Source organism: Somniosus microcephalus, chromosome 17 (assembly GCF_052327205.1).
Source record: "Somniosus microcephalus isolate GS21.2 chromosome 17, FLI_Smic_1.0, whole genome shotgun sequence".
NCBI lineage: Eukaryota > Metazoa > Chordata > Chondrichthyes > Squaliformes > Somniosidae > Somniosus > Somniosus microcephalus.
The window spans coordinates 76,892,255-76,912,267 of NC_141003.1; the positions used below are offsets into that span (position 1 = coordinate 76,892,255).

General features: G+C 42.8%; 1 protein-coding gene across 2 annotated transcripts in view; it reads left to right on the forward strand.

Moving 5' to 3' along the window:
* The first annotated feature begins 1,821 nt into the window (after positions 1-1,821).
* The window catches only part of usp6nl (USP6 N-terminal like), a 258,160-nt gene continuing 239,968 nt past the window's right edge, over positions 1,822-20,013 (forward strand). Inside the window, exons 1-2 of one of the 2 annotated variants that reach the window (XM_086010705.1) lie at positions 1,822-2,010; positions 5,440-5,520. In XM_086010705.1, coding sequence (XP_085866831.1) covers positions 5,517-5,520 — 4 coding nt within the window. In that variant the 5' untranslated portion in view covers positions 1,822-2,010; positions 5,440-5,516. Of the gene's footprint in view, positions 2,011-2,053; positions 2,359-5,439; positions 5,521-20,013 lie in introns of those variants that run through there. The other variant, XM_086010704.1, reaches the window with a different exon arrangement.

Below are 20,013 nucleotides of genomic sequence, written 5' to 3' on the forward strand. Positions count from 1 at the left end.
GTCATCTGGCACTTCATTCGCCTTGCAGTATACTTCTATGCGTTCGACATATGTCGTCCAATCTTCGACTTCATTGTCGAACGCTGTGATACTGCCACTCTTCGGCATTTTTGGGTGTGGTTAGACTGGCTTAAAATGGCGTCTCCTGGGAGGTGATGCAGAGTTGCAGGTAGGTTTGAATCTGCGTCATCGCCAATGTTGTGTCCTTCAATAATCAGACAACAGACTGCAGGGAACGATTCAACAGGTGTTTACTGAATGAGGGTTACTCTAGAACTAAATGTACAGATCACTACTCAGGGTTTATATACAGGTGTGGTCACTGCCGGTACTACAGTATACAGGAGCTGTAAAAAGTAGTTCTCTCCCTTAAGGTATATATACACATTACAAGTTCAGTGCAGTATTGTCTGATTCACATCTACCTGAAAGTAGACAGTGTAAGTTCCATCAGAAAAAGTCCCAACCACCAACACTAAGAGCAACTGAATATTCATCTGATTAACTATTGGTGGGATTTTGCAGTGTGTCAACTAGTTGCCAGATTAAGCAATTCAAAAGTAATTTATTGTATGTGAAACTGCTTGGGCTGCCCTGTGAAGATAATGAGGTGTTATGTAAATGCAATGTGTGTGTGCAATTGATCAGGAATTGAAAACAATAAATCAGTGCAATAAACAATGTGGCGGGAGGAGTATTTAAAAAAAAATAACTACCCCATCCAAGTTGTTTTATCCTGTCTCTTGCAACCACCTCAATTTGCTTCATACAATTATATAAGTTATGGGAATGAGGAAGGTGCCAACCCTTCATTCCTAGACTTTAAGGGGAAGCTACAGAGAAGCACATAAAGGAGAAAAGGATGGGGAGAGATGAAGAGGAAATAAAAACAGAAAGTGCTGGGAAATACTCAGCAGGTCAGGCAGCATCTGTGGAGCAAGAAAGAGAGTAAAGGTTTAACCCTCTTTCTCCATAGATGCTGCCTGACCGGCTGGGTATTTCCACCACTTTCTCTTTTTACTTAAGATTTCCAGCAGTAGCAAGTATTTCGGCTTTTGTGTACTCTTTTCAGCAACCCATCAACAAATAAACTGTAACTTAAGAAAAAATACATTTTAAATGAAACTTAACAAAATCAACTTAAAATTTGGTTGGCCGGGGTGATGATGCACTCCAGTCCCCGTGGTGCCCACTCGGCTTTTTGTGGGGAGATGAAGAGGTGTGGGGTATTAAGGGGCTGGCACGGAGTAGTTGGGCCGAATGGCAGTAATGACATATGAGGAGAGATTGGGTCGATTGGGCTTATACTCGCTGGAGTTTAGAAGAATGAGAGGGGATCTCATTGAAACTTATAAAATTCTAATAGGTCTAGACAGATTAGATGCAGGAAGGATGTTCCCAATGGTCGGGGAGTCCAGAACCAGGGTTCACAGTCTAAGGATAAGGGGACAGAAATGAGGAGGAATTTCTTCACCCAGAGAGTGGTGAACCTGTGGAATTCTCTACCACAGAAGGCAGTTGAGGCCAGTTCATTAAATATATTCAAGAAGGAGTTAGATATATTTCTTCAGGTTAAAGGGATCAAGGGATATGGGGAGAAAGCAGGGACAGGGTACTGAATTTGGATGATCAGCCATGATCGCATTGAATGGCGGAGCGGGCTCGAGGGGCTGAATGTCCTACTCCTATCTCCTGTGTCTGTGAATGGCCAGCAGCAGCACCAGTCCAGGTGTTGTCCGTCAGTGTCCCAGGTGGGGATGTGGCAGTGCCCAGTGGACCGGAAGTGATTCCCGGGCCGGCGCAGCGCGAGCGAGCGCCGTTTCCATAGTTCCCGCTGTTTGAAAAGCCGGCCTGGCGCTTGCTGCGGCCGCACCCCGTCAAAATCGAGCGCGGGCCGGGCCGAACCGAACCGAACCGAGCAGGAGGGAGGACGACCGAGAAAAAAAAACCCACCAGAATTAACATGAGGAAAAAAATGTAGCGTCGAATGTATGAGGGGGGAAAAATTAGGTAATTCAATGTGGGGGGAAAAGGTTTTGTTTTCTTTCCGATTGTTAAAATAACTTATTTCGCGGTGCTATTTTTTGTTTACAATGAGCGAGCGATAGTTGTATTTTGTGCGCGGCCTCTCGCTGCCGCGGGAGTGCGGATTTAACCCAGAGCACCGCAACCTACCGTGCTGCTGTTCCGCCTCACCTCCCATCCACCATTAGCTGTCAGTCTGCGTCCCGCTCTTCCGATTGGTTGCTGGCTCACGTCAATCAGCGCGGGTCGCCGCTTCCGTTCTCGCCCTCCTGCCTGCCTGCAACAAAGCTTGGTTGGCTGGCGGCATTAATGCCAGTGAAAGAGAGACAATTGGTTAGTGAGAGCTGCGTCTGATTTATTTACTGATTGTTTGTTTGTGTTGCGAGGATTTAAACTGACAGTGATTTTTCTTCCACTTTTTTTTTGGTCGGGGTGGGTAACAGTTTCGCGTGTTTTAAGGGACGAGCACAGTGGTATTTTGCTTCAAATATTTGGTATTTTTGCTTCAGGAGTTGTGCAAACGATGCTTTCTTTTTATTTGTGTTCTCCTTCCCACTCCCGATTAATTCACGCCAGTATAGAAATTTAGCTTCTAAAGAAACTTGTGGGAAGGTAGAAGTGGTTGTTGAAACGATAGGTTTTTCCTGCTTCGCTGGTCCCACAATATATATTTTTTGTAATTTCACCCCCCCCCCCCCCCGAAAGTTGAGCTGCTCTGCTGGGAGTTTTCCATCTCTCGCACTGCAGGGAACGGTGAGGCTGAGGCACTGATCTTTTGCCACTCCTGCCCGGGTAAACCTGCTTTGTGAGACTTCTGAAGAAACCAGGAAGAAACAAAACACGAGTCTCTTTAAACGCCTTGTTTCTGTCTGGGTTAAAAATGGTCGCAAACCTTTTGAAGACTCTTGCGCAAATTTGAGAACTTAACATGTGGGATCAAGGAATTTTAGTGGCTTCATCGACAATTGAATTAACAAACACAAAAGTATTTGGTAGCAGAAGGTACATAACCATAAAACGTAAGGTTATTTTGGCATTAAATGGAAGTATGTTTGCCTCAAATATTTTGGATAATGGGTGAAATTTGTGTGTGACCACACTTTATTTGATTTATATATAAGAAATCAATTGGTTAACTTTGATTAAGCATCAGCAAAAACCAAGAAAATTATATTTATGAACTTTGTTTTGAACATTTTTTCTGACATATTTTGCAAAATCAGAATTTAAGTGTTTAGAAGATTTAATTTATGACCTAGGACATTCAATCCCAAATGCTTGACAAAAGTAATTTATAGTGAGTCGTCGTCTTAGGCAGTCCCTCGGGGTACGCCAGTGTAGAAATTTAGCTTCGAAAGAAACTTGTGGGAAGGTAGAAGGAGTACTGGAGTAGCATTAAGAAAATCAAAATTATTCTTTACATTGTTAACGTAAACATCAAAGAACAATCTTTAGAAGTAATGTTAATTGAATTTCTGTAAAATAAATCAATTGCCACCTGTGTCGTCTTTTTAAAAAAAAAACTTGCATTTATATAGCACCTTTTGATGTACTGAACGTCCCAAGATGTTTCACAGGAGTGTTATAAAATAAAATTTGACAGAGCCAGGAAAGGAGATTTTTCAGGAGTGTCTTAATAGAGAAGAGAGCGGTAGAAATGCGGAGAGGTTTAGGGAAGGAGAGGCCAGAATTGGAGGAGCGTAGAGATCCCGGCGGGTTGTAGGGCTGGAGGAGGTTACAGAGATAGGGAGGGGCGAGGCCATGGAGGAATTTGTAAACGAGGATGAATATTTAAAAATCGAAGCGTTGCTGGATCGAGAGCCAGTGTAGGTCAGCGAGCACAGCGGTGATGGGTGAACAGGACTTGGCGCAAGTTAGGATGCGGGCAGCAGAGTTTTGGATGGGTGCAAGGTGGGAGGCCGATCTGGAAAGCATTGAAATAGTCAAGTGTAGAGGCAACAAAGGCATGGATGAGGGTTTCAGCAGCAGATGAGCTGAGGTAGGGACAGAGACGGATGATACGGAGGTGGGAGTAGGCAGCCATAGTGTTGGGAGGAGGTACGTAATTGGAAGCTCAGCTCAGTCAAATAGGACGCCAAGGTTGCAAACAGTCTGGTTCACAAATATAAATTAAAATTGCATTTTTCGAACAAAATACTTTCAGATGCTATCACCAGTTTGATCATTTTACTAGCCTGTTGTCAAGAATTTACTTGATTTTAAAACCGTATTGAAGTCCAGTCGTAGTTATTGTAAGCTAAAGTACTTCAATTATTCTAAACCTATTGATGAGTTTGGAGCAGGAGCATGGTTTCTAATATTTGACATGTATGCTTCATCTTAGTTGAGTTAACAAAGTTGCTTCTGACTGTCCCACATCTGTGCTCGGTTCCATCTGTCATAAGCACGATCACCGGTTTCCATCAAGCTTTGAATGCGAAGAAAAAATATTAAAAAAAACAAAAGTTGCATTTTGAACTGTTCAAATATTTCTTCAGTGTGTGTGGTGGATTTCTGTAGCTGTGTGTGATGGAGCAGCAGATACACTAATTTTGGAAATGCTGGTGTCCTTACATTGGGGTCAGGGCATGCAGCACTTGAGCCAAGGAAATAAAATTAAGTTCAATTTAAAATAAGTTTCAGTATCTTAAGAGTTCTACTTACCAATCCCTGAGGATGATGGAGCAGTTTAAGGGGCTGAATTTAGGTCGACCAAGATTGCAAAAACTGAATAAAATGTTGAAACTTAATCAAGACAACTCTTTAATCGGATGTGTGAGGCTACAAAGACCAGAGGAATGGATTGGGGAGGTGGATTTTGAATGAGAAATTACTAGAAATACAAGTAAAGGTAAATAAAATATGCAGTGTTCAATTTAAAACAAAAATTGGTCATGTTAGGAAAATCCCACCGTTTCTGAATTGCAGAAAAAGGTTGACCTAGATTGCTCACCAGTATTGAGATGGCTTGTGACCTTTTGGCAGAGTTGGCAAAGCTATAAGCACCTAATTGGAGGAATTGGTAAGATGGCTATCAGCAACCAATCTGGTTTGATAGACAATGGTGGCTCTCCGATAGCTCAGCCATTCTATTCATGTGAGCCAAACCCATTCTAATCGTGTGAGTCAAAAGCTATTTAAATATGGGTGGTATGACGGTCAAACCCAATCCTGTTCTTGTTCTACGTTTCAGCAGGAGAACGAGCTAGCAACCAGGGGTGGGTACCCTGGCTGATTTCCTCCCCCACCCCCGCCCCCCTGCCTCTTATCCTGAGCCCAGAGACAGTAAGGCCAGTCATGGGGTTCTTGCCCTGCAGAATATATTTCTACAAGTGCAAATTGAATTAGAGACACAGATGTTAAATATATTTGCATAAATACAATCATCTCTATGAACCTTATATTTTAATATAGGGCATGAGCTCCACTCACAAGATAAATAATTGCAGATCAGGACCATATCTCGATCACATGCAGAGGAACACACCATTATGAGTGAGTAAATGTTTTTATGCTTGAAAGTGAGTTGATATTGTGGTATGTAAAGTTAGTTATTTCAGAGCTATTTGAATCGCAACCTATGTAGAATGTGGAAACATCGCAAATTTAACGTATATCAACTTGAATTACTGAAGTAAAATGCATTATAATAAAACCAGTTAGTGTTTAAAATTACAATATTACTGAAGGATGAAAGAAATATATGTTTTCCTTTTTAGTTCAAGTGATTTGGGTTTTGTTAAAATGACTTGTTTACTGACATTACAGTCCAACATCTGAATAGGTCCAATTATTTTGCGATCTGCGTTTGGTTAATATTGAATGTTAATTGATCTGGAACTGACCAGTCGATGATTGACGAGATGGAACAGATTTGAAGTACAATTTGTTTGTGACCACACTGTACATTTAGTATTTGTAGTGGCATAGTGTGAAATGAGGACAGTGCAAATATTTCTGCAGGACCATGTCTAAGTTATTAATTTCAGATTGACACGTGGCTGTTTTCAAGGACGTGGCAAAGCTGCTTTTTAAATTAAATGTGATCAAAGGAGATTATTACTTTCAGCATTCACTTTCTTGTTCTGTATACGTTTTAAGGTGTGGCATTTGGGAATTTCGTCCGTTCCCCAGCCACTGACTCCATCCCACTCTGGCAACTGTCTGAGGCTGAATCAGACCGTTCGCAACCTTGGTGTCGTCCCGAGATGAACTTCCGACCATATATCCACTCCATCACTAAGACCGCCTACTTCCACCTCGGTAACATCACCCTACTCCGCCCCTGCCTCAGCTCATCTGCTTCTGAAACCATCATCCCTGCCTTTGTTAATTCTCGACCTGACGATTCCATCCTCTGCTGGCCGCCTCCCATCTTCCACCCTCCATAAACGTGAGCTCATCTAAAACTCTGCTGCCTGTGTCGTACCTCGCACCAAATCCCATTCCCCCATCACCCCTGTGCTCGCTGACCTGCATTGGCTCCTGGTCTGGCAGCGCCTCAGTTTTAAAATTCCCATTTTTTATTTGATTCCCTCCATGGCCTCGCCCCACCTTATCTCTGTAGCCTTCTCCAGCCCTACAAGCCTTTGTGATCTACGCGCTCTTCCAATTCTGGCCTCTTGTGCATCCTTGGTTTTAATAGCTCCACCATTGGTGGCCGTGCCTTCAGCTTCCTAAACCCTAAGCTCTGGAATTCCCTCCCTAAACCTCTCCGCCTCTCTCTTCTTTAAGACGCTGCTTAAAACTTACCTCTTTGTCCAAGCTTTTGGTCACCTGCCCTGATATCGCCTCATGTGGCTGGGTGTTTGATAACGCTCCTGTGAAGTGCCTTGGGGTGTTTTACTACATTAAAGGCGCTATATAAATGCAAGTTGTTATTGTATTACTACTACTAAAATTAGTGAAGATATTCTGGACTCTGTTTCCCAAGGCTGATATTTATCACTCTGTATTCAATAGATAGTTTCAATTTTAAATATATAATATATTCAACTTTTGCCAGTTTAACATTCTCGCTGTACTGGTTGCCAACCTACTCGCATTACTGTTCCACTGGCAGGTCGGAAAAATGTAGGGCAGACTTCCCCCACTCCCCACAATTGTTTTCACTCTATACTTGGCCAATAGGCCAGCTTATTGCAGGGAAAGATGGACAAAGAGCCTATTTCTTCCCTATGTAGTAGTGAGCTCCACTTATGTGGTACATCTTATTTAGCAAATGTCAGAGACCAACAAACCTCCTTCATGTTTGTGTTTGGCAAATTGGAGTATTAATCATTGCTGGGACTTGAGCTTCCAACCGTCACAACTAGACTACTCCTGTGCATTCAAAATCATATTTTGTGCTTAAAGAATTCAAATCATACAAACCATAGTCATTTGAATTAATTGATAAAACAGTAGAGGAAGATTTTTGTGCACAAAATAAATTGAATGCAGTGACTTTGGATTAATTGTAGACTGTACACTGCTGAAAGACAGATATAGTAGGACTATTGTCATTATGATTACCCTGGCTGTTACAACCCATTAAATTGAGTTGGAAGATTTGATTTATACCTTAAAACAAAAAAGCTAAATTAACTGGTCACAGAATGTCATTTTGATTCACTTGTATGAGGTGAATTTGAAATAGAAAATAAATAATTAACTTGCATTTATATAGCATCTTTCACAACCTCAGGATGTCCAAAGCACTTCATAACCAATGATGTACTTCTGTAGTACAGTCACTGTTGTAATGTAGGCAAATAGAGCATGACGTGTGATTTCAGCAATAATGTTTTATCTTGATGCAAACACCCTGTGTTTGTTTTTATATTTTAGCTGTCAGATTTTAGGGACCTGCAACACTTAATCCTTTGTGTAGTTTTATCTTGTTATCTTCAGTGAACCTTCAAACATAGATTCCGATTCTGTGCAATCTCTAATAATCTTTAAGTGTAAAAGGCTAAATTTACTGCTTCAGTTTTAGTTTGGATTTAGTGAAAGAAAAATATTATTGAAAAATACTGGAGTAATTAAAAGTTTTTAATCACATCTCTTGCTTAGGAGCTGTGGTGATGTTTTTGATATCACCATCTGAGTTTGTAATTACAACAGTTAATTGTTTTGTTGTAAACATTCACTTCAAAGCAGGAACAGAAGAAATTGGTTCAGAACTCCAGGTTAAAAAAATGGGAGTATTGTAGAGATTAAGCTTCAGAGTAAAAGGAAAATGACTTTGAATGTGGATATTAAAAAAGTAATTTAATTGTCATTTGTATTAGAACTCCAATCCTTTTGAATTCCACCACCCCCCCTGTTTTCCTGTGAATCAAATTTGAGATGGTTTTGTAGGGAACAGATTGTTCCTCTCCCTGAGTTTGTGTTCTATTGTAATTAGAAAAAAAATTTGAGCCGGTGTCTGTGAAACTTGGAGGATTGCAGTACTGTTCAGAGGAGGTAGCAAATCGAAACCAAGTGCATTCTTGATGCGCGATGAAGAAAATGCTAATGTGCATGGATACATTTTAAGATTTGGTGCTTAAGCGATACTGCAAAGTGTGTTTTTACAGACAGCTTTATACCAGCTGATGATTTTCCAAGGTCATGGGTTCAAGCCCCACTTTCGAGACTTGAGCATGCAATCTAGGCTGATGAACAGTGGAACTGGGGAAATAATGATTTTTGGTTATGCTGTCTTTTGGATGAGATGTTAAATGTCTCCCTGTTCAGGTGGACGTAAAGGATCCCATGGCACTGTTGATGAACAGCAAGGTAGTTCTCCCGGTGTCCTGACCAACATTTATCCCTCAACTAACACCACCAAAACAGATTAACTGGCCATTTATCTCACTTCTGTTCGTAATGACAACAGGTGAGCATAGCTGCCCTTGACGTCAAGGAAGCCATCGACCTTATATATGGTATAAAGGAGACCTAGCGAAATTGGGATCAAATGGAAAACCCTTCAAGGGCTGGTGTCATACATGGCACAAAGGAAGATGGTTGTGATTGCTGGATCAATTGTATCCCAGGACAGGCAAGAATTCCTCAGTGCAGTATTCTCAACCCAGCCATCTTAAGCTGCTTCGTCAATGACACCCCTCCTTCATGAGATCATAAGTGAGGTTATTTGCTGATCATTCCACAGTGTTCAATGCCAACACCATCAAAATCTTAGGGTTCACCATTGACCAGAAGCTGAACAAGAACAGCCGTATCAACACCGTGACGACTAGACTAGAGTAGGGCAGAGGCAGGGTACTCTGACAAGTGGCTTACCTCGTGACCCCTCAAAGCCTCCATTATCTACAAGGCTTGTCAGGAACCTGATACTCGTTGCAACAACACTGAAGTAACTCGGCACCATCCAGGAAAGAGCAGACTGTTTGATCGGTGCTCCTGCCACTGAACTCATTATTCACCCACTCGACCGTTACACTGTTGTGCAATATATACTATCTCCATGATCCACTACAGCAACTCACCACGCTTACTTGGAAAGCACCTCTCACTCCTATGACTCCTACCAGTAAGGACAAGAGCAGCAAGGTCGTGGGAACACCCATCACTTTGAAATTTCCCTTCAAGTGACGCAGCACCCTTACTTGAACGTATATTGCAGTTTCTTCATTGACACTGGGTCAGGATCCTGAAACTTCCTACCTAAGACCATTTTAGGAGCATTATCATCACATGGACTGCAGCAGTTCCAGGAGAAGGACCTGCACCATCTTGACTGCTGGGGATGGGCAAAATTCTTTTGCCTTGCCTGTGTCATCGCATCCCGAGGACAAAGAAAGTGCTTAAGGTGTGGGGTTTGAAGCTAAGCTATGGGTCAACAGGGCACAAAGATTCTGCACAGTCGGTGTCGGCCTGAATGAGCAGCTGGGGAAGGGCATTATTGATCGACTCGGTGGAATATAATTTCCCGATTCGTGTGTTTTATTTTCTTGAATATTGGTGTAAGATATCTTGCATTTGTGGAACTCCTAAAAGCATTACCCAAAGCTGCTCTTGAGTTTGATTTTTTTCCCCCCTTAAAGATTCTGCTTCTAGTGATTTCATTCTGCGGTGAGTCTGCTGCTGCTCAGGAATTCAATCCAGACATAAATTTAAGAGCACCAATGGCACCACAAATAACTGTGCCCACGCAAGATTGTATGTGTGCAGCGGTTCAAAACATTATAGATGTGTTTCTGGCCATACACCTTTCTCAATGTCAGGAGCAGATCCTCCCATAGAGGCCAAATATATTATTAAAGCAACGTTGAGCATAAAGGTCCGCCTGCTTGCAGCCAACACAAACTTGGCCAGGAGCCGCTTGCACTGCCACAGGTGCCCATTTCAATTTGTATTTGGGGCATTGGAAGTTTGTCATCCTATTGCCCGAGGCAGTAAGGTGCCTCTCGTGGCTGAGCTGTAATTTTAAATACAACATCTGATGTGTCTTATCTTATTAAAAGTACTGCCCGAAAGGAAACTGAGCCTTCGGACCAAGAAGGTCCCAGCTTTTCTGCAGTTAGCTGCAGCACCCCTGGATTTACAAAAGATAAATCGTGCTTGACTAATCTACTGGAATTTTTTGAGGATGTAACTGGTAAAATAGATAAGGGAGAACCAGTGGATGTGGTGTATTTGGACTTTCAGAAGACTTTCGATAAGGTCCCGCATAAGAGATTAGCGTGTAAAGTTAAGGCGCATGGGATTGGGGGCAAGGTATTGACTTGGATAGAGAACTGGTTGGCAGACAGAAAGCAAAGAGTTAGAATAAACGGGTCTTTTTCCCGAGTGGTAGGCAGTGACTCGTGGGGTACCGCAGGGATTGGTCCTTGGACCCCAGCTATTCACAATATCTATTAATGATCTAGACAAGGGAACTAGATGTAATATCTCCAAATTTGCAGACGACACAAAGCTGGGTGGGCGTGTGTGCTGTGAGGAGGATGCCGAGAAACTACAGGATGATTTGGACAGGTTGGGTGATTGGGCAGAAGCATGGCAGATGCAAAATAACGTGGATAAATGTGAGGTTATCCACTTTGGTGGTAAAAACAGGAAGGCAGATTATTATCTGAATGGCAATAGATTGGGAAAAGGGGAAGTGCAACGAGACCTGGGTGTCCTTGTGCACCAGTCGCTGAAGGTAAGCATGCAGGTGCAGCAGGCGGTTAAGAAGGCAAATGGCATATTGGCTTTTGTAGCGAGAGGATTTGAGTACAGGAACAAGGATGTCTTGCTGCAGTTGTACAGGGCCTTGGTGAGACCACACCTTGAGTATTGTGTGCAGTTTTGGTCGCCTTATCTGAGGAAGGACGTTCTTGCCATGGAAGGAGTTCAGCGAAGATTCACCAGGCTGATACCTGGGATGGCAGGAATGACGTATGAGGAGAGATTGGGACCGATGGGCTTGTACTTGCTGGAGTTTAGAAGAATGAGAGGGGATATCATTGAAACTTTTAAAATTCTGACAGGACTGGACAGACTAGATGCAGGAAGGATGTTCCCGATGGTCGGGGAGTCCAGAACCAGGGGTCACAGTCTAAGGATAAGGGGTAGGCCATTTAGGACAGAAATGAGGAGGAATTTCTTCACCCAGAGAGTGGTGAACCTGTGGAATTCTCTACCACAGAAGGCAGTTGAGGCCAATTCATTAAATATATTCAAGAAAGAGTTGGATATATTTCTTAAGGCTAAAGGGATCAATGGGCATGGGGAGAAAGCAGGGACCGGGTACTGAATTTGGATGATCAGCCATGATCGCATTGAATGGCGGAGCAGGCTTGAGGGGCCGAATGGCCTACTCCTGCTCCTGTATTCTATGTTTCTATCACAGAAATCAGCCAGGATTCCTATGCCTGCTTGTTGCTCAGTAACTCTGTTGGAAATGTGTATATTTGGATGCCTCATGATAGTATTGGGGTTGGCTGTAATCTTGTCCATACTGGCACTTGTTGTTCAGTTTCATGTGAATAATGGTCAATTGAGTGAGGTACAGGAAGGATGCCGACTGCTCAGGAACTTTACTCCCGCTTGAGTCAGCACTTGGTGCTTCCACAATGCTGTCAGATGGGGAAGGGGAGCATGTTTAAAATGTGGTCCACATGCCCTTAAGACATTTAATGCATTTTTTCCCCTTCGTTATACCTGATGCAATGTATTATTTATAGGGAGAAAGAAAGACTTGCATTTATATAGCGCCTTTCACGACCACTGGACGTCTGAAAGCGCTTTACAGCCAATAAAGTACTTTTGAAGTAACAACAGAAAATGCTGGAAAAGCTCAGCAGGTCACGCAACATCCGTGGAGAGAAATTTGAGTTGACGTTTCGGGTCGAACCCTTCAAAACTGGAAAGAAAAGAAAATAGATCGAAGGCAGGGCTGCGATCGGACAAAAGAAGTGAAAGAGACAAAAGAAGTAGAAGAAACAATAAAAGGTGTTCGAAGCCAGACGAGATGGTAATAGGCTGAGATTAGGTGTGAAGTGTACTGGCAGGGCAAGAGATAGCTGCCAGGTGGGAGAGTGAAACAAAAGGAAAGGGAGGGTGGGGGGGGGGGGGGGGGGAAAGGAGTGGAAAAATTACAGGTAAAAAATTAATGGGGGCCGAGGTTATGATCTGAAATTGTTCAACTCGATATTGAGTCCGGAAGGCTGCAGAGTGCCTAATCGGAAGATGAGGTGCTGTTCCTCGAGTTTACGTTCAGCTTCCGTGGAACAATACAAGAGGCCAAGGACGGTGAGGTCCGAGTGGGAATGGAGCGGTGAATTAAAATGACAGGCGACCGGAAGCTCAGGGTCACCCTTACGGACTGAACGGAGGTGTTCCGCAAAGCGGTCACCCAATCTTCGTTTGGTCTCCCCAATGTAGAGACCGCATCGTGAGCAGCGAATACAGTATACTAGGTTGCGAGAAGTACAAGTAAATCGCTGTTTCACCTGGAAGGGGTGTTTGGGGCCCTGGACAGTGGGAAGGGGGGAGGTATGGGGCAGGTGTTACATCTCCTCCGCTTGCACGGGAAGGTGCCAGGCGAAGGGGACGGGCTGTTTGGGGTGATAGAGGAGTGGACTAGGGTGTCATTTTGTACTTTTGAAGTGTAGTCACTGTTGTAATGTAGGAAACGCGGCAGCCAACTTGTGCTCAGCAAGCTCCCACAAACAGCAATGTGATAATGACCAGATAATCTGTTTTAGTGATGTTGATTGAGGGATAAATATTGGCCAGGACACTGGGGATAACTCCCCTGCTCCTCTTCGAAATAGTGCCGTGGGATCTTTTACGTCCACCTGAGAGAGCAGACGGGGCCTCGGTTTAACGTCTCATCCGAAAGAGGGAGAAGGTACAGTAAATATAATCCAGCGTCCCAGTTTATTGTATGTGTAACTTAATGTAATGGAAATTCTTGTAAGATGACGTCCCACCACAGAGCATATTGCAGCGTATCAGTTTCAGTAATACATTTAAATTTAGAAAGGTTTTGTTAAATTGACAAATGTATCAAGTATATCCTTTTTGGGTTTTAGAAAGGCCATTATGTTTGAGCCTTGTGACCAGGAACTTTTTCCAAGAACCAGCTTCTTTGAGCTTCTGTTTCAATAACAGTAGTAATTTGTAACCAATTTTAGTGTTGTACAAAATCTCCTTATAACAGAATATATAATTAAATTGAATTGTTTCGGGGTATTTGTATTATTGTCTCCAGTGAAAGAGTGAAATAATATTGGATATCCCCAACTAGTTCATGTGCAAATTGGTTGCTGCATTTCCTATATTACAACAGTGACTACACTTCAAAAGTACTTAATTGGTTGTAAAGCACTTTGGGACGTCCTGAGGCCGAGAAAGGCACGATATAAATGCAAGTCTTTCTTTCTTTACCCCCATGCACTTGCTTCATCGTCTCTCACCTGACTTGGAAATATTTCACCGTTCCTTCATCACTGCTGGGTGAGCTCCCTACCTAACAGCACTGTGGGGGTCCTTTCACTTGCCAGCGATGCCCACATCCCATGATTGAATAAAAAAATTATCTCACCGACTTCTACCATATCTATCACGAGTAATGCTGCAGAAGATCCACTTTTTTTTTTCCAGATGCCAAGACCTTTTTCGATACTGAGTGACTTAATGTATATTGCAGCATTTTCTGCTGTTGTGGAAATAATCTGTAGTTTGAGTTGGAAGTGTTATAAGTGAATTTATTTTCGCTGAAGATAAAATTGGGAAATAAAAGATTAGTGTTTCAGAATGGTGAAAGGCTGGTTAATATAGATCTAAACAGTAATGTACCTTGGATTGAAACTGAGGACACCATTCAAATTTAAGAGGCCTCAAGCCATACTGAATATTGCAAGAAACCTTTCCACTTGTCACAGAGCAGTCGATTTGTGGATTTCCAGAACTCCCAGCATTTGCAGTTAATGTAGTAATTTAACTCCCTTGAAGAGCTGGATGGTTTTCTGGTTACCAAGAGAATTGAAGATTTATGTACGATAGCAAAATACTGCAGATGTTGGAAATCCGAAATAACAACAGAAAATGCTGGAAAAACTCAGCAAGTCAGGCAACATCCGTGGAGAGAAATTTGAGTTGACGTTTCGGGTTTGACCCTTCTTCAAAACTGGAGAGAAAAGGAACTAGATCGAAGGCAGGGCTGCGATCGGACAAAAGAATAAAAGAACCAAAAGAAGTAAAAGAGATTAGAAGCTAGACGAGATGGTAATAGGCTGTGATTAGGTGTAAAGTGTACTGGCAGGGCAAAAGACAGCTGCCAGGTGTGAGAGAGAAACAAAAGGAAAAAAAAACAAAAACAAAACAGCACCTCATCTTCCGATTAGGTAGTCTGCAGCCTTCCGGTCTCAATATCGAGTTCAACAATTTCAGATCATAACCTCGGCCCCTATTTCATTTTCACTTATATTTTTCCACTCCTTTCCTTTCCCCCCCCCCCCCCCCCTTTCCTTTTGTTTCTCTCTCACACCTGGCAGCTATCTTTTGCCCTGCCAGTACACTTTACACCTAATCACAGCCTATTACCATCTCGTCTAGCTTCTAATCTCTTTTACTTCTTTTGGTTCTTTTGTTCTTTTGTCCGATCGCAGCCCTGCCTTCGATCTAGTTCCTTTTCTCTCCAGTTTTGAAGAAGGGTCAAACCCGAAACGTCAACTCAAATTTCTCTCCACGGATGTTGCCTGACTTGCTGAGTTTTTCCAGCATTTTCTGTTGTTATATTGAAGATTTATGTAGACTTGGATAGATGATCATATACTTCATGGAACACTGTGGTTATTGTGCTGTTGGGACCATAGAAAAGTCATTTGTGGAATGCACTTGTTCATTGTTGAACACTGTAGATCGTAATGTTACAGCGTGTTTGTACTGCAACACTGCTTCAGTCAGCAGTTCTATTTTTTCTGAAGCTCTTTGTCCTTTGGAAACTGCGGTATTTATGTTAAACTGGTCCACAGAACTGAAACAATATTAAACTACGACGCATGTGCAAAATTGTGCATGCACAATTTTAAAATCATTTGGTCATAATTCAGTTTCAGGCTGCTGTACTCTACCCTGTGGGCGAGAAAGCTCTGTACAGGCCATTGAGAAAATAAACACATTACAGACCTATATGGATGTACTGATCCACTTAGCTTGTGTATAACTGAGGAAAAAAAGTAACCTCTGCCACCAGTGGCAATACCTATATTGGTGCCAGAACGATACTGCCTCTGGAGCCCTAGCAAGAAATAAAACCTTGTATTTATATAGGTCCTTTTGACTTTTCTCAAATGTGTTGAAGTGCTTCACACACAGTGAGTTACTTTGAAGTACAGGTAGACTACCCTTTATCCGAACTTCCGAAAACCGAAACCCTCTAAAAACCGAAGGTTTTTTCGTTCAGCGTAAGTCGTGCGCACGACCCCCCGCCGACCCCGACCCCCGCCGACTTACGCTGAGCGTCAGCGTAAGTCGTGCGCGCGGAGCCCCGACCCCCGCCGACCCCGACTGTAAGTCGGCGGGGGGGGTGGTCGGGGCTGGCGGGGGTCCGCGGGGGGGGGGGGGTCGGGGGTCCGCGGGGGGGTCGGGGCCGGCGGGGGGTTGTGCGCACGACCCGCGGACCCCCGCCGACCCACCTTCCGAAATCCGAAATTCTCCGAAAACCGAAACACGGCTGGTCCCGAGGTTTTCGGATAAAGGATAATCTACCTGTATGGTGATTATGTAGACAAATATAGTAGCCTTTTTGTGCACAAGTTCCCCAAAAAAGCAGAGGTGAATGACTGAAATAAAAACAGAAAACGCTGGAAATACTCAGCAGGTCAGGCAGCATCTGTGGAGAGAGAAACCGAGTTAACGTTTCAGGTCGATGACCCTTCATCAGAACTGGTGAAGGGTCATCGACCTGAAACGTTAACTCTGTTTTTCTCTTCGCAGATGCTGCCCGACCTGCTGAGTATTTCCAGCGTTTTCTGTTTTTATTTCAGATTTCCAGCATCCGCAGTATTTTGCTTTTGTTGTAGAGGTGAATGACAGACTAGTTCATTTGTTTTTGTGGTGATAGTTGAGGGAATGTTTGTCATAACGTTAGCTCGATCATCACCACCAATGTTCCCGTTAAGCTGCACGGCCACACAGTGGTCTGGAGGTCTCACGAAAGCCGCGCAACAGCTTTTAAATGGAAAAAACCACACATGCATGGAGATTTGATTGGGCTGCGCAGCCAGTTAAAGGGGCCGCATGCCCCCCCCCCCCCCCCCCCCCCAAAAACAATTTTTTTTTTTTAGACGGCACATTGATCACCACTTTTTGCTTTTCAAAACCGATCTTTTCAAGAGACCCTTTGAAGAGAGATTATATGCAGTTACTTTTCTGTGTCTCGCTTGTTGTCGATGCCACTTCACTTCTGTGTTGCAGTAATGCTGCTACTTTCACTGATGTTCCCACTCTTATAACATTCCCAACAAAGGACCACCCCAGAATCTTGATGAGACTCATGTTTTGTTGTTTCAAATTGAGATCATCTCCCATTTTTAATTGAAAGTTATCGGTCAAATTTATAGATGTAGTGACAGTGCTGCAGTGGTAAAGGTATTGAAATGAAATATTGAAATGGAGTAAATGGAAAGGCTATGAATTAGAAAAGTGAAGTAAATAACTGTCGGGAAAAAAACCCAAAGAGGCCAATATTTTTTGCTGTAGACTGAATAATTTAGCAGTTTCTGGTGCTGTTATTTTATTTCAAGCTGTTGATGTTGTTCCACCTAATATACTTAAAACACTGGAGTGATAAAACATGAATTGATGATGCTGTTTGCTTCTGAGATATTGATTGCTCTGATCCAATGCCAACAATTCAAAAAAAAAAATCTGCAAACTAAAACCAGTTCAAACAAAATTTGGTTCTATAAATGGAATACTTCTTGTTGCAGTGCTCTTCTCACCAATGGACTCTGGTAGAATTCATTTACTGCTGTCATTTGTGAGTTGTGTGGTCAGCCTTGCCTGTGGAACAAAATTGCATCAAACTGTTCAGCATGAAGTATATGCTGCAATTACATGATTTATCATGGTTCAAGACAACTGCTGGCACCACTTTGGCAGATGGCCCTTCAACTATTAAAATTTACTCTTGGGAGATTTTGTAACTGACGTAATAAAACTCACTACGCACTTGGTTCGAGTATAAAGCAAGGCTTTAATCAACTTGTTTCAGAACATGGAGGTCTAGTTGTACTTCACTAGTTCCTGTCTTACAAAATGTCCCTGGGCAATTTGGGCCCACGCCCGAGTATTTACAGGAAACTTTTTTTATCCGGCACCGACGGGACCAGCGTGGTGCCGGTTTATCAAAAAGTCCGGGTTACAGAGAGTTATAATTAAAAAGTACGAGAGCTCCATACACAGCAACAAATCCAAGCTTCCCTGTTGCTTAGCAACAGCTGCAAGAAGCCCGACCACAGACCAAGCTTCTCTGTTGCTTAGCAACAAGTGCAGGAACCCCCGATTACACAGCCAAGAATCAAGAAACGGCCACTAATATGAAGAAAAACTTAACTGAACCTACTCCTGAATTTTGCCGGTTAACCGAGATTTCCGGTTGTTTGGGTGCCGGTAAATCGAGAGTTTCCTGTATACTCCTTTGACGGTGCCACCAGCTGGCTGTCCAGTGTTATTTCATGAGTAGTTTCTCTCTGATATTTATAACAGTAACGAGAGCTTCTGGCACTCTGTCCGAGTCTGTGAACGGTTTGTCATCGGGCTGTGAAAACTTTGAGAAACTTTAATTTGTTCTTGAGAATTTGGGCAAAAACTCTTCAGTTTCTGTGATTTTTCTTTTAGATGGCCAGAACTACTTATGAAATGTTGCTAGAATAACACACACCATCTTGAAATCAAACTGATATACATTCACGCCTCTGGAGTTTAGTCCTCAAGACGTGAGAAACTTTTTTCAGACATTTTTTGTGCATACAGAATGTCTTGTATTCTGCTGATATTTTAGCTGCTGTTCGCACTTGGATTTATTTTCAGAAGACTTGAGCTTTAATGACTTGGGTGCAAATCTGCACAAAACAGCAGGGTACCAGTTGATTTTTCAACAACAAACTTGCATTTATATAGCCCTTTTAACGTAGAAGAACATTTCAAGGATGATATTAAAACTGAGAGGTTATACTTATCAGGAAATGCTGAACAGGCTGGGGCTCTTTTTACTAGACAAGAGAAGGCTGAAGGGTGACCTAATAGAGGTCTTCAAAATTATGAAGGAGTTTGACAGGGTAGATGTAGAAAAGACATGTCCACTTGTGGGGAGACCAAAACTAAGGGACATAATTATAAATCCAATAGGGAATTCAGGAGAAACTACTTTACCTCGAGTGATAAGAATGTGAAACTTGTTACCACAAGGAGATGTTGAGGCAAATAGCATAAATGCATTTAAGGGCAAGACTTGAGCACATTATTTAGATTCATACTTGATTGCAGTAACGAGAGAGTGCTGCACTGTCAGAGACTGTCTTTTGGATGACACCATAAACCAAGGCCCCTCGGGTGGAAGTAAAATTCCATGACACAATTCAAAGAAGAACAGGGGAGTTCACCTAGTTGAACATTTATCCCACAACCAACGCCAGTAAAATAGATTATCTGGTCATTTATCTCATTGCTATGTGTGCAAATTGGCTGTTGTATTTGTCTACATTACGACAGTGACTACACTTCAAAAGCACTTATTGTCTGCAAGGTGTTTTGGGATGTCTGAGGTTGTGAAAGGTGCTATGCAAATCCAGGTGTCGTGTCCGTGTGTAGATAAAGACACTGAAGACAGGAGTTGGTTCATAGGTATTTACTAAGCAAGTCTGGGGGGGTGGGGGGGGGTTTCTAAAGGATATACACAATACACAGGCTTATATAGCCCAAGTGGCAATTACCGGCATTACGCACACCTGGGGCTCTTAAAGGCACATACACCATAATTGCTCTTAAAGGCACATACACCACAATTCCTCCCCTTCTAGCTAACTAGTACATCATATTTTAAGTAATTATTAATTACATGTTATATGCAAAATAATATACATTGCTGTATTAATTAATTATAAGTTAGCCTCTCAGGAGGCTTCCTGACTCGGTCCGGATAACGCCTCGGGGGTGTAGTAGTTTCTGGTGGTGTAGTAGGTTCTTCTGGCAAGGCTGATTCGGCTTGGAGGCCAGTGTCGGGTTCATCGGGCTCCAGTATCACCGGATCGGAGGTAGATATGGGTATCTCTACTTCATCGTTAGATGTATAGAGTGGTGGTGTAGGTTGTCCCTTTTCGGATGACTTGATGATTTGGTCAGCATGGCGCCTTATTATGCTGTCTCCGATGTCCACGGTATACGTCAGTGGTCCTAATCGTGTGCAGATAGTTCCAGGCTGCCATTTCTCGGTACGGTAGTCCCGGGCCAAAACCGGTTGGCCTATCTGGAAGGCCCTAGTTGGCCTTTCATTCATGCCCTGAA